This window comes from Diabrotica undecimpunctata, chromosome 3 (genome assembly GCF_040954645.1).
Source record: "Diabrotica undecimpunctata isolate CICGRU chromosome 3, icDiaUnde3, whole genome shotgun sequence".
Classification (NCBI taxonomy): Eukaryota; Metazoa; Arthropoda; class Insecta; order Coleoptera; family Chrysomelidae; genus Diabrotica; species Diabrotica undecimpunctata.
The window spans coordinates 49,854,913-49,870,908 of NC_092805.1; the positions used below are offsets into that span (position 1 = coordinate 49,854,913).

At 34.6% G+C, this 15,996-nt stretch overlaps 1 protein-coding gene across 1 annotated transcript in view; it reads right to left on the reverse strand.

The window, feature by feature from the left end:
- Window positions 1–209: 209 nt before the first annotated feature.
- The window catches only part of LOC140436777 (lysosomal-associated transmembrane protein 4B), a 31,170-nt gene continuing 15,383 nt past the window's right edge, over window positions 210–15,996 (reverse strand). Inside the window, exons 4-7 of the mRNA XM_072525863.1 lie at window positions 12,077–12,215; window positions 11,854–12,010; window positions 7,146–7,442; window positions 210–880 (exon numbers count right to left, since the gene is read on the reverse strand). Of these exons, the coding sequence (XP_072381964.1) occupies window positions 626–880; window positions 7,146–7,442; window positions 11,854–12,010; window positions 12,077–12,215 (848 nt within the window). The 3' untranslated portion in view covers window positions 210–625. The remainder of the gene's footprint in view (window positions 881–7,145; window positions 7,443–11,853; window positions 12,011–12,076; window positions 12,216–15,996) is intronic.

The following is a 15,996-nucleotide window of genomic DNA, read 5'->3' on the forward strand; positions in this document are numbered from 1 at the left end:
CAACAGCATCCATCTCCATCTTGTTGTCTTTTGATGTATTCTGCTATCAAGCGACTTAATTACATGGTTTTAGATTCAAAAACTTTTCATGAATAATGTCATGCTTGGGTAAGGATATGATGAACAAATTGCATACGCTTCTTTTACATTCGTTTTTTTTTTTCGTAAGTTTTTAGTTGGAAGAATACGATAAAAGAAACAAAAAACAATAACACTTAAACTACATTATTTATTTCACTCTAAAATACCCACGATAATAACTAAGATCAATTATATTAACTCTAGAAGATATTATTATATATTTAAAGTACAGGCTTTTCATTTACACTATCATAACATTAAGTAACCAAATAAATATCTCTACATATAATAACAGTGCACGACAGAATATGATTCTGTACGAATTATAGAGTGACTCAACGACAGCTCATAGTTTAACACTAATCAACTGTCATTAACGGACTCTTATTTAACATGTATACCCAAAATAAAAATCACATTGCAAAAGTGATTAAAAGTTAAAACATTTTTTTTTAATTTATTTATGAGAACTAGCTAAAAATTGGAGCAAATTGGGTGATATACAAAATCCCAAAAAGTGAATTAAATTTTGAAGATGTTAGATCTAGTTTTCGTTTTGTGGGACGACAGCAACATTCTTAGTGGGTGACTCAACTTTTAGGTCTTCCTCGTTCTCCTTCTTTAGCTCATCAGCTTCAACTACGGGTTCTACTGCTTCAGCCTTACCAACTTCTACTTTTAATTCAGACTCTTCGGGTTGTTGGGACACGGGAGATTCTGGTACTACAGCAGGTAATACTTCAGCACTAGTTTCGATTACGGGTGTGACGTTGACAGCTTCGGCGGAGGTGCTAGGTTCCTATAATAAAAGAAATACAATTATTAAAAATTGCAACTCTATACACGTCGGAAGCTAAAGACATGAACATGTATTATTTAACATTGGATTTGATGCCTATCTTTAAACTGGGACAGGCACAATGTATATTTAATATCGGCAACAGTGCTACACTATTTTTTCTCGAAACGACGTTGTTATCAACGTCGAAAATTGTGATGTCTCGTTGACATTTTCGGTTGTAAACCATTGTTACTGTATTTTGTAAACTAACTTTAATTTTCAATATTGAATTAATAGCAATATTTTGGTTTTTGAGCTAAAACAAAACAGGTTAAAACAAAAAAAATTATTAAAATCTTCATCAATAGCGTGGATTTCCCCCTCTTGCATTAATAACACCTTGTAGGCGACGAGGCATACTTTCAATTAAATTACGGATCACATTCTGGTCGATGTTACCCCATTCTTGCAATAACAATTCTCGGAAAGCAATAAAGAAACCGATACAACTCAACAAATTACTACCTCAAAACACATTTGAATGTGATCTAAAATTGTTAGCCCGCCAGTATATATATACACTGGACTATCAACAAAGTTTTTAAGTTCAGCGGTACATATGTATACTCATATCGCGGCCACAAGTACCTCATCTTGTAATTTAATTGACGAAGATAACCAGCATATAAATTTGTGTTAGGGCATCGTGGTAGTCAAAATTGAAAAGTTTCTATGGTGCACCAAACAAGAAAGATAAAACGAAAGAAGCCAAGAAGCCATATGTGATCATATATCACATGTACCAGAATGGGGTTGCAATTAATACAATAAAATAGAAAAACGTTCATGGCATTAATCTGCAAACCGTTCAAAAATAAATAAATTTCCAACCAGAACCACTTAAAGGAAATTCGAAGAAGAATTGAAATAGCCAGAACAAGATTCATGAACATGAGAAACATTCTTTGCAACCCAAAAATGGGCCATACCAATAAGACTGAGAACATTCAAATGTTATATATGGTCCCGACTTTTACATGGCTGCGAAACATGGACACTCAAACAAGGCGTTATTTAATCATTAAGTCAAACGTATTTATGAAAATGTGGCTGTACAGAAGAATGTTGCGAATAAATTGGACCTCAAAAATCACCAACGTAGAAGTATTGTCAAGGATGAATACTCGCCACATCACGATCGACAAAGTTAGGAAAACCTCATATCTCATATAGGGAAAAATTGAAAAAAAAAACGTGAATAGGAAGAAAGAAGAAATAGTGGCACTGGAATATAATGACTGGACCAGAACTGAAGGAAACTCTGCCATACACAGGAGGAAGATGTCATTTATAACATTTTTCAATTAATGTTGAAAATATTGTAATGAAATAGCGTACCGACTGATCACGTGTCACAATTCTCAGAAAAATTGCTCCAGAATATACGATCAAAGGCGTTATCAACAGCGGTGTGCCTTCGAGAAGCTACCTGCGCGGCGAATAGATATAGACTAATATATAATTATCTTAAATTCATACTTTAACCATTTTGCGTAATTTATTTCCCACCATGTTACCCAAACTAGCCACTACAGCCCCATTTTACTGATATAATACATATAATTGAATGTATTTAATTTCCAATAACTTTGTCGTAGTGGGATTTTTATGTTCAGTAGTGATAAATAATTATAAAAGGTAAGCACAACCGAGCGGAAAGAATGGCTTATTAGCTTTCTCTAGGATTGGAGAAAAAGTTAAAGAAAGGTACTTGTTTTAGTAAGACCTAGATACTTAAGAGGCTCAACAACGGGGACTAAAGCAAATCCAAAAACCATAAACGTATATGTAGGGTATAAAAAAAGTATCTATAGGTCGCAATGTGGAAAGTTCTGAGTCTATAGCGCGTTTCGCAGTCACTTTGCAGAAGGAGCAGCATAGGGCTATGTCACAGCCACCTAAAGCTTACAAGCCGTGAAGTGAGAAAATTGGCAACGTTGGAGGTAGTCCGATAGTGGTCCGATAGCCCTGTGTTTACTTGGAGAGATTATGCTAATTTTGGTTGTATTTCTTGTATTATTGGTAAATTATTCGATTAAAAAAAAGGTATGTATTTTTTAAGTATATTGTAATAATTGTATGAAGCATTTAGATATATATATATTATTCAGACAAATAATACGTACAAACTGTTAAATTCACAAATTCAGACACTGCTTTAGTAATTACAAACCCCAAGTCGATGTTAATTTATTGGTACAGGGAGTAGTAATATGATATTCTAATTTATTTTTTTAATTGCAGATGCCGAGACACTGCAGTGTACCAAATTGCAAATCAAATTATGCAACTACTTTAAAGTATGAAAAGGCCCAAAGTACATTCTCTTTTCCCAAAAACGATCACCTTCGTACTCAGTGGGTTAGATCTATTAACCGTGAAGATTTCACAGTAACTTCTAGTTCGGTAGTATGTAAAAAACATTTTGATGCAAGGGATATTATTGAAAGTGAGTCATTCATTGATAAAAATGGTAGGGTTCTTCAACGAAATTTGGTTTTTCCCAAGTTGAAAGAGAATGCGATACCAAGAATTTTTGAAAACCAACCGTCATATTTATCTAACCCAAAACCACCAACAAGAAAAAATCCTGAAACTAGACGAGCAGAAATAAGTCTCCGGGAAGAAAATAATATAAAATAACTCGAAAACAAAGACCTTATCGTGGATTTCAAGAAATTTTTACAAAGTGTTAGTGAGAGGGTTGAGTTAAAAAACTGGCAAATAAAAGTTGTAGAAGAAAGGATTTGTTTTTATTTATTAAATATTGACAATCAGTGCAGTGATGAGTGTATAAAAGTTATTTCAAACATTAACATTATGAAGGAATTACTTGTATCTGTTTATGTGAAGGACATAAACAGATGTTTGTGGAACAGCTGTTAGAGAACTATATTTTAAAATTTCTGTGATTTTCTCCAATACTTTGTTAAATAACTTCACAAAAAACAAGAATAATGAAATTATGACAAAGAAACTAACTAAAAGTTTATCTAAAAAGCGCAAGCTTTCAACTTTAAAAAAATAAATACCTGGAATTTCAATAACATTTTTTTAAGCCACTCTTAATACATATAATATTCGCTCAAGGGATACTAGAATTCAATAAACTGCAAGTTGTTTACAAAAATATTAAAAGATTATTTTCTTTTTTTTAACATAAATTATGTAAATAATGTAAGCTGAATGCACTTGTATTACTTTTAAATTCTATTAATATTACACCTCATTGTATTCAATGTTTTGCAGTTTTAATAGATGTGATATATATGTACCTTATCAGACTATTTTGTACGATTTTTTTACTTAATTCTAACTTTATAGCGAATATTATGATGTTCCTCTTTTATTTATTATTTTGTTGGGCTCTTTACAGTCGGACTACTTCTAACAGCTGATGCGGCGTTGCCATTTTTATTTCACGGCTTGTAAACTTTAGGTGGCTGTGGCTATGTAAATCTTATGGAACCTTGGAGCTCAGTGTTGCCGGTTTTAAGTAGGCGGAAATACTTGAAGTCCGTCTAAATAGAATATTCCAGAAGTCCCAAACACATTGATTTTAAAATCTGTGTTTGGGTTTTATTACTTTAAACTAATTTATAGATACTATACGATATTAACGATATAGCATTTGAATATTATAATTAGCCTGTTATTAATATTTAACTAAATATCCATTTTCTAATTGTCTTTGCTTATTCACATAAATTCCTCTGATAATTAGTACGATTTAAGTGCATCTGTTGTTTTCACCTAAATTGCTGTTTAATTATTACGACTATTAGTGTAACTACGTTTATACAGTTTATCGGAGAGAATATTAGTTAGTGGGGACAAGAAAAATTACATTTAAAAGAGATCATTTAATTAAGTTTAATCAGTTTATTGATTTATTGTCGGCCGAGACTAACCACTTTGGACTTTTTGTTAAACAATCGTCTGTATCATTGAAAACAGAATATTGATATTATCGCGAGAGTTCCGAAACCCTATCCGTAGGCGCAATGCCATTTTATTTAATTAATTATTCTTCAATTAACAGTTTGATATAACCTGGTGGTCGTTTTCATTAGGTCCAGGCATTAATTAATTAAATAAAATGGCATTGCGCCTACGGATAGGGTTTCGGACCTCTCGCGATAATATCAATATTCTGTTTTCAATGATACAGACGATTGTTTAACTAAAAGAGATCATGTTTAGAAAATTGTTAGTCCGTATTTATTTGTTTTTTGTTATTTTGCCATGGAGAATATTGTGAAACATTCGCAGGGGAAGGCATTACACGTTGGGGAAAAACAGATGTTGACAAATCTGGTGAATTACCGAATAAACCAAGGAAATCATTCACTTTCAAATAGATATCTGAAGAAACAGGCATTTCCAAAAGTACAATTTATGCTGTACGAAAAGAAAATTCTTCGGCTATTAGATTGCAACCAGCAAAGAAATGAACAAGTAGTGAGATTTCTACATCGCAAGATAAAACCTACGACGAAGGAACTAGAAGCGTTATATCCGTATAAAAATCCACGGATTTTTCTTGAAAAACATCCTACGTTGTCTCCTGTGGTAGCTACAGTAAATGAGGATGAGTATTTAGCCCATTTTTTAAGAACAACGCTGTATAGATTGATGAAGGATATGGGATTTGTATTTGCAAAAGGAGGTGAAAGTCAATCAATAGAAAAACCTGAGATTATATCTTGGCGCCATCAGTATTTTCGTCAAATTCGCAGGTGTTGCGAATAAAGTTACAACATAATTTATAGTAACGAATCGGGGGTAAATATCGGACACAGCATTGGTAGTGTCTAGGTGAAAAGTATTGTAAAATCACACCAGGACGTATTTATTCGTGGTTTCACTACAGGATTAAAAGCTCCTACTGCTCGTGGTCCACGATCAGTGCACGCAGGAACTAAAGATGGATTTGTCGACGGAGCCGAATACACTTTTTTCGCAAAAAAGAACACCGCATATTACCAAGAAGAAATGGATGACCCTGTTTTTGAAAGTTAGTTTAAGACCTAACTTCTATAAAAAAAGATACCAAACCTCCCGGAAAAAACGGTTGTGGTAATGGATAATGCATCCTATCATTCGAGGAAATTCGAAAAAATTCCCAATACAAGTACTAACAAAGAGGAAATAAAGAAATGGTTACTGAAAAAAGATTTGTATTTTGAAGAAGATTACATGAAATATGAATTGTTACTTTTAAGTCACAGTATGGCAGTTATATTACAGTTGATATTTCAAAACAGAACAATGTTAAATTGTTACGACTACCTCCATATTACTACGAATTGAATCCAATTGAACTGGTATGAAGTAAAGTAAAATGATATGCAGCAGGCAAAAACTCCCAACTTTAAAGAGTCTGAAGTGAGTAACTTAATCTGTGAAGGTTATAATCAAGTTACTCCAGAAAAGTGGAACAACTACGTGAATCACGTGATTAAAGTGGAACAAAGTATGTAGGAAATCGATAATTTAATGGAAGAAATAGATCCAGTGTTTCAATTCACATTAACAATGTGACGACAATATTAACAGTAGTGAGAGTGATGACAGTGAAAGTGAACTGTAAAAAAACATTTTAATTTACTGAAGCATAAGTAATTTAAATTATATGTATTTAACTTAATATAATGTGGTTCTGGCTAATTAACGTTATTCTTAAGATTTATAACGTAGATATGTTCGTAATTACATACATACATACATATTTACAATTCTACCTTATTTTCTATAATTAGGTCCACAATGAATTATTTTTCGTGCTACCAGTATCAATTTTTTATTGTTCTTAAGCTTTACATTCTAACAATTTACTATTGAATCTATTTTATAATTAAATTAAACGGGTGTTTCAAATTTTCGAGTACTGCTCATAAGCTAAACGATAAACAAAAGGTATTACGCTAACAAACGCTGATGTTTACTTCTTAGAAAAGAAAAATATCAATTGCTTAAAATATAGTATCAAGTATAGAAACGCAGTATAGTATCATTTAGTTAGGTCTTAGATTTTGTTTTTAAACATTGCTAATGATGAAATTTGGAAAAGTAGCATTGCCGACCTGGCGTCTAGTTCTAGGACTATAAAATGTGACACGAGAAACGAACTGAATGCTTTGCAAAGTTACAATATATATCTGCTGTATGTTTAGTTCGAGTATAAATATATTCAAATTAAAAAAGACCCATACAAACTTACCTGGTTTTCTGTAGAATTCTGTATAATCCTAAATCTGTTTGGCGTCTCCTGTACGACTTGCGTAGTGCAAGGATATGGTGGCGGTTGTTCGTCCATAACATCTTGATATGATGGTGGTGGAGTCTGTTTCAAAACACCAAAGACAGCCTCCTGATCGCGGAACAGATTAGGGTAATCTGGATCGGTGATACCACGGTGGTCCGATTCAGGAATGATGTATCGAATGGCGTTTCGGTTTGTTTGTTGGCGGAAGGTTAGGTACTTGTAACATCTCCAAACTACACTAATCCAGTATGCCTTAAGAAAGATAGTATTTATATTCTTGTGTTCATGTTCGCATGAAAAATGTAATTTTTATTTACAACTAATATTAAGAATCCACAACTCTACACAATATATGACCATTAGTGAAAAACGTGTTAAGTACGTGTAAGTATATGTTTAATAATAGTAATAATCTCTAGCCCAGTTACTGAACTCCACTGCCACCACTAGCATCAAAAATAACCATACTGCCTGTAGTTGCGGTTTTGAAATAAATAGCTTCCACTCGAAGCCACGTAGATCAGATGCTAAAAACTTTCTCTATTTATATTAGTATGCACTTCGGATTAGATAATATAGTTAAGGGAAAGGTTCGACCCGAAGGAGTCGATATGCAAAATGGTCAAAACATCTAACTAACTAAGCTAACTTAAAAGTTCATGTAAAAACGGACATGGAATACCTTCAGCGAAAAGTGCGAACACTTCTCACAAGTGCAGAAAAATATCATCCTCGTAGCGCATTAGAAAGAACGACATTACCGTCTGTCAGTATTTAGGGTGAAGAGGACTTGTGGATATAGGTAAGCAATTAGAAATACAGATTGCTAATTTAAGAACTTATTTTCGGAAGCAGGCTGAGAGACCTACTTTACATGGCACAATCTGTGCAGTAGATGACACGACACCGCTTAAACTTAGAGAACCAGAAATGCACATGAACTACCTTTCTAAGGAGCGACATATGCGCAACTGAATGGGTAAACCTCAGGATAAGCGACATCCCTATGAAGTCAACCAAGACTATATCGACAATATAGCGTCGAACTATTAGTTGATATTAGGAAAGATATTCCCTGAAACAGAAGGTTTCAGACTCGCCATTCAGGATCAGGTTATACCAACCAAAAATTACCTGAAATATATCGCCAAATACCCTCAGGTCCAAAATGACAAATTCCGATATGGATGTCAAGCCCAAGAAACATCCAACATCTTACCGAGGCCTGCCAAGCAACTGAATATAAGGAACGCCATGACTCAGTATCCTTCATCAAGAGATAGCTAATAAACTGTGACTCCTTCAATCCAATCATCTCCCATATTATCAACACGCTCCTAGAGTATATTAAATTAAGTACACAAACAACACTAATTGACGATACCTAACAACAATAATCAGTGTGTTAAATACAAACAAAAAAAACGCTAAGTACAAAGATCTTGAGTACAGAAATTAGTATTATTCTCTCTACTACTGGTATGAAAATTTTTATAAGACCATGCAGAAAGCCGTACTACTTTCGACAGACAGATGCGTATAACCATTTGTCATATCAACTAGGTCTCGATAATACGGAAAGAGTCCCACCAGAGCTCAATCCTTTTTATGCCTAGGATGAATGAATTTGTTCCTTAAAGGGGTGAAAGATGTATGCTTTAAACCTGGATAATAACATAATAATAATAGCCTGTGGACCTATGCACCTTTCACCACTGAAGAAGTCTAGAACATTATCAAAGAGCTTCATAACTGGAAATCTCCTGGACCAGACGGAGTTCAAAACTTCTGGCTAGAGAAGTTTTGGAACGTCCATGAGTTTTTAACAGTAGTAATTAATCATGTTATTTCTAATCCACAGGAAATACCACCATTTGTTACTCAGGGAATCACTTATCTAATACCGAAGGATCAAAATAACACCCAAGATCCAGTCAAGTACCGACCAATTACTTGTCTTCCAACTTTGAACAAATTGGTCACATCCTGTGTAGTCCAGCGTATCTACCAACACTGTTCTCTAAATAATATCATACAGCCTCAACAGAAAGGATGCGCTAAGGGTTCCATGGGTTGCAAAGAACAACTTATAATCGACTCAGTCATTTCCAACCAGGCGTACACCAAAAAAAGGAACCTTTTTACCGCTTTCATTGACTACAAGAAGGCCTTTGATTGAGTACCGCAAAAATGGCTTATAGATATATTAAAAATATATAAAGTCCATGACAATATAGTGGCCTTTTTGAAGAATATAAGGACGGAGTGGAAGACTAAAATTCACTTTCAAATACCCGGTGAAAACAACCCGGTCCTTTTCCAGAGGGACTAGTTGAGTTCACTTTGGTTCTGTTTAGCGATGAACCCACTACCTCATCTACTGAACTCCACTGACACAGGCTTTAGCATTAAAAATAACAATACTAGTATGGCGAAGCTTAATCATGTGTTGTTTATGGGTGATTTGAAATTAATGGCTTCCACTCGAAACAACGTAGATCAGATGCTAACAACTGTAGAAACTGTCTCAAATAATATCAGTATGCATTTTGGACTAGACAAGTGCAGTATACTAAATATAGTCAGAGGGAAGGTTCAGCCCGGATGTTTCGATATGCAAGATTGGCAAAACATTGAGGCAATGGGTGAAAATGATATGTACAAATATTTCGGAGTAAAGCAAGCGTGGAGAATTGAACATAAACACATGAAAACCGAACTAACTTCCGTACGAAGAGTAACAAAACTAAATCGGTCATATCTTAATAGAAAAAATTTGTTTAAGGCATTAAATACGTACGCCTGTTTCGCTCTGAGCTACTCATTTGGTATTATAAAGTGATCAAAAACGGATATAGAGAGTCTTCAGTGGAAAGTAAGAACACTTCTCACAAAGGCGCAAAAACACCATCCAAGCAGTGCAGTAGAGAGAACATCATTACCGCGATATCAAGGGGGAAAAGGACTTATGGAAACAATTGAGCAACTGGATAAACAGATTTTTTTTAGGTTGCTAATTTAAGAACTTATTTTCAGGTCAGACTTCAGACTAAGACATCTACTTTACATCGAGCAATTTGCGCATAAATCACCTGACAAGAAAAAATGCGCACCTGGATAAGTAAACCTCTTCATGGGCGAGATCACAATAAGATCAGACCAACCAGTGGCACATAATAGACCTTAATAACCTTATTACTAATAGATCTTAATCCTTATTGCTGTGGCGATACGCAGTACCAATAATTTGCGTGTTAAATACAACAAAAATATCGCCAAGTACACAGATCTAGAAATAGAAATCAGGAAACAATGGAGAATGGAAATTACCGAGACAGTACCTATTACTCTATCTACTACTGGTGTTATTCCAAAAAACCACATAGAGAACATAAAACAGCTGGATCTAAAAGAACATCTCTATAAGGCCATGAATAAAGCTGTACTCCTCGGGACGTCCAGATGTGTACGAAAATTTTTGGGAGATACTTCAGCATACCAAGTCACCTACCTAGGCTTCGATAACACGGAAAGAGTCCCACCAGAGCTCAATCCTTTTGATACCGTAGGTGTCAGAGAGAGTGTGAGCCGTATGGCTAAATAGCACCGATATCCAGAGGGTAACAAGGAAACCTGCCGTAAAAAAAAACTGGCACCTGGCATGAAGTATAAAATGCATACCCTTAAAAATGGTGATAAATAATTTGTTTAGAGTCGCTGCGTTCCTACGACAACTCTACAGACAATATAATAGAAAGGGATCTTCAAATTCCATCTATAAGAGCTGACGTCACTTGTGACTTCTGCTCTTATAGATAGAATTTGAAGATCCCTTTGTACTTTGAACTTGTAAACTTAAATTACGACAACTCTTCAGATAAAAGTAAGAATACTTTTCACAAAGGCACAGAAACATTATCCTACAAATGCGATAGAAAAAAGAAAAAACATTACTAAGGTACCAAGGAGAAAGGGAATTTATGGATTTAAGTGAACAATTAAAAAAACAGGTTTCTAATTAAGGAACGTATTTGCAGAAGCACCAAGAAATGCTCATAAACCTTAAACCATGTACAAAGAAGAAAAAAGACGCTGTTTGTTCAGATTCGATATTACTTACTGAAGCAATATTAGATATGGAAGATTGGGTACAAATTTTTCTTTCTACTACTATTTTTCTTTCTAAATTAGATTTTAAATCATTTTGTTGTTGTTCTACTTTATTTTCTAAATAGTTTTGTTGTTTTTTCTAATTTGTTTTTTAAATCGGTTTTTATATTGTTTTGTTGTTCTAATTTGACTTTTTATATTTTTCATGAATTTGAGATAAACGATTTATGATTTCTATCTCTATTTTCCTAGGCATCTTCCGCCTTTTTCTCTTCCTCTTGTCTGCGCTTCTTTACCTCTTCCTCCTCTTGCCTACGCTTCCCTCTCAGCTCTTGCTACGCTTCCTCCTCAGCTCTTGATCTTCTTGACTATTTTTTTCCTTTTGCTCTTCCATTTTTAAAATCATGCCGGTGGTCCGGACCTATCCATTTCTTACAATACTTGTTAACAACTCTAAGTGAATGACAGAACTATTCAAACACTTAACTACTAATACTTCTTGAAGTGTCAACCTCCTGTTTTTACGAGGTTAATAATACGAGGTAATACTTACTTTCCATAGCATTGAAAACAAGAAGGCCAATAATACTATGAGCGTCAAAACTTGCGGACTCAACTGAAGTAGTTCTTGGCGCAGAGGAAGGTTCCAGTTTTCTGCGATAAGGCGATGAGCAGATCTCAAATAGCAAAAGTATCCAGTTGCAGTTAGACTGAAATATAAAATAATCTACTATTAAACGGTCCTCTTACCCAACAAAAAAATCAGTGTTACTTACGCTGTAATGGCAAAATCAAAAAGTTGTAGGCAGAAGAAAGGCAGAACATGTGTCGGTTTTCCTTTAATTGTTCCATAGACCATAAGAAGAGTAATGGATAACGTACAAACCGTCATTAAAGCGCCCATATCGATGTCAGCTAGAAAATAAATGTAATATTCAAAGAATACAAAGAAAATTATGTCAAAATAGAAATGTGGGTGTTGTAAAAACAACAATGTAAATTCATTTTAGTTGACTTTTCGTTTATAAATATTGGTGTGAATCTTATGGGACAGACTGTACCTCATGTCTACAAAAATATTCGTCTTAAAGTGCTATATAAGCTCGTTGTTTTATAAACACTGACGCCACTAAGTCGGACCCTTAGGTAAAATCGCGCTTAAATTGGGTCTAGCCCAAAAAAATAATGACAGTTGGTCTCAAGTCGCTAAGCAAAGTTTATATGACGCCTTCTCTAAAATGCAGTGAACAGTATTATATTTCGCACGATATTAAAAACCCGGTATAAATGAACAATTTTGTAAAACAAAACTCTTTTATTTCGTAATAGTGTTTTTGTAAATTATTCTTTTGTTATTAAAATGTGCTATATCAATAGATTACTATTTATTCTCCTTTTAAGTACAACCTGATAAAACCAAACACATACTGAATAGTGAAGCTTTTGGAGGTCTGCTAAATTATATCAAAGGAACTACCTCTTTTAACAGTGTCATGGTCCTAAAATATTTGGTACTGTACCCTCTGAGGAAAGGAATTCAATAAGCTTTTTTCAAAAATTAGCGGATATTAAAACAAAATTTCCACCAGTGGGGGTGGTGAGAAAAGAGATATACTCAGGGCAAAAACTGTAGAAAAACTGAACTGGAACACGTAAGGAAGTCCTAATAATATTTGGAGTCCTGACAGAGATCTTCAAAACTATAAGGAAGTCAAAAAGAAAGCAAAAGTAGCAGTAGCAAAAGCTAAAGCAGAGGCGTATACTAACGTATACGAACAACTTGATACCAGAAAGGGTACCGCAAAGATACAGTGCTTTAAGTTTTGGATTAGATATTGTACACTACATAAAGCGCTAAAATCGGCAACATTGCCTCGTACGAGGTAATTGTCGATCTCCTCCGACACCACGACAGAAAATAATTGAAAATCATTTAGTAGCACGTAACAACGGATGGGGTGCACATCCCCGTCATTCGAACTGATGTTTGTTTTTATTATGTATGCCCGGTTCATTTCTTAGAGTACCAAAACTCGATAAAAATACACTGGCCTTTATAAAGCGGTGCATTTGTATCGGATTTTAATAATGAGAACAATTTTTTCTGATTAAATTAAAAATAAAAGCGCATTTCTTTAAAAAGATAAAACAAAAAATATACTCTTATTGAAAATAAAAAATAATTCCCAATAAGAGAAGAAATAATTTTTATGCCCTAGAGAAATGATTGATTGAAATATTTGACCTACGACTGAACAGTATCCCAATCTGTCATAAAATCTGTCACTTTTCTAGAGATACTTCTTGCGTGTGACATTTTCTGCAATTTTTGAGGAAATAAGAACTCACAAAATTTTTAACACTATTATGAATTAAGTGTACGCAAGGAATTGGTCTTCCCTTAAAAAAACACAGAAAATAAATCTGCACACTTTTGTCCAGAATTACCACCACTCAAGTTTTTAAACAACCACTGTATAATAACAAATTATTGGCGACGGGTCAACGAAACAGGTTCTTAGAAAGTCGACGGCGTGCAGTGTTGTCATTTATAGGGTGTATCATCATCAGCCGTTTTGAGTCCACTGTTAGACATAGGCATCCCGTAAATAATTCCAATGCATTCTATCTTGAACACCCTGAATCCAGTAGTGCTGACTGGGCTTGATGTCATCTGACCACCTTGTTGGAGGACGTTCTCGATTACGATAAGCATCTCCATTCCAGAATTTTCTTCGTCCACCTTCCATCTTTTAATCTGACAACATGCCTCGCCCAGTTCCATTTCAATGTTGTAATCCTTTGAACTACGTCAGTAACACCAGTTTTTCTCCTAATTATTGTATTTGATACTCTGTCTCTGAGGGATTGACCTCTCCATCGCTCTCTGTGCCACTTGTATTTTATTGATTACTTTTCTGGTAAGGGTCAATGTTTTTGCTCCATACGTTAGAACTGGGAGTACACATTGATCAAAGACCTTCCTTTTCAAGCACATGGGAATATCTGATCTAAAGACTTGGTCATATATTGTGTTTTGGAGAAATTAATTTTAAGTCCAACTCGTGTACACGAGCTCTGAAGGTCTTGAAGAAGCTGGCAGGCATTATCTACCCGGTCTGCAATAAGAACTATGTCGTCTGCAAATCTCAAGTTGTTCAGAAATTCTCCATTTATGTTGACTCCAATATTCTCCCAATTATTGTTTCTCATAGCACTCTGCAACAAAGCGGTGAATAGCTTAGGAGAGATGGTATCTCCTTGCCTAATACCCCTCTCGTAGGGACATGTATTAGTGTTGCCATAATACATTCTAACTGCAGCTGTTGCGCTATTATATATATTTCGAAGAAAAGTTGTGTACCTATGATTAATACTGCACTCTGTAAGAGCTCTTAACCTATGCTGGACTGAGTCAAACGCTTTCTCAAAATCTACAAATATTAATATCAATGGCTTGTTGTATTCTGTAACTTTCTCTATTACGGATTTTATTACTTGTAGGTAGTCATTCGTTCCAAAGCCACTCCTAAATCCGGCTTGCTCTAATGGTTGGTGAAAATCCAGCTTAGGTTCCAGTCTGTTAGTAATTATTCTCATAAAGAGCTTATATAAATGAGATAATGGCAGTATTCCATTTTTCTAGTGTAACTACTTCAAAGAGGCAGGCATTATAAAGGGTTTTTAAAGCTTTCATGACGCATTCGCCTCCTAATTTAAGCATTTCACTTACAATGCCATCTTCTCCAGGTGATTTGCTGTTCTTCATACCTTTCAACGATGATTCGATTTCCTCTTCGGTTATATCTGGAAGTTCCTCTGATCCTTGATTTTGTATGACTGGGATTTCCACCTCTGGAATGTGAGCATCTCGACGATATAATGTTCTATAGTACTCTTCGATAATTTTCATAATTTCTTGTTGTTCATATACAGCATGTCCTTGTCTATGTTTTAGCTTATAAATGTTCCTGGTTCCTGTCTTCAACTTTCGTTTTAGAACTTTAAGGCTTTTATTTTGTTCTATGGTATTAGTTGTTTCTTTAGTGTTAAAATCCCTTATGTCTTTCCTAACAGCTTTTGAAATGGTTTTATTTAAATTCCTTAGCTCTTCGATGTTCACTGTGTGCTTATCTTTCATTTCCCTTCTTTTTTGCATTAGGTTCCTTGTGTCTTCTGTAAGTTTTTCATTTTTCCTTGTTTGCTTAACTTGACAGTTCTTCTGTGCCTTCCTTAGAGCGTATATAGGGTGTATATCTAATTGAAAACTTAGCGTACTGTATGTAAAATAGCCTAACATAGTGCAAAGAAAGCAAAAGATTTTAATTAGATTCCATATAAACGGGACAAAAATAATAAAATACTAGTTAACGAAAAGGGTGTCAAAGAGGTAAAAAGTACTATGATGGTTTATTAAATAAAGAGTTTGACAGAAAACCATTTCAACTAACGGAGGCAGTAACAGCAGTGGTCAAGCACTTCAAAAAATAAATAAAGGTAAAGCAGTTGATTATACTACAATAAAAACCAAGATAAGCTCAAGTTCACACCCATCGATGGGTGTGTCGTGAAGTCGCAGCGTATCATTGATTAGAAATTAATTTTTAACCAATGACAAGCTGCGACGTCAGACGTCGCTACAGGCCCACCGATGGGTGTGAACTAGGAAGTGGGGTAGCTTTAGGAAAGACAAAAA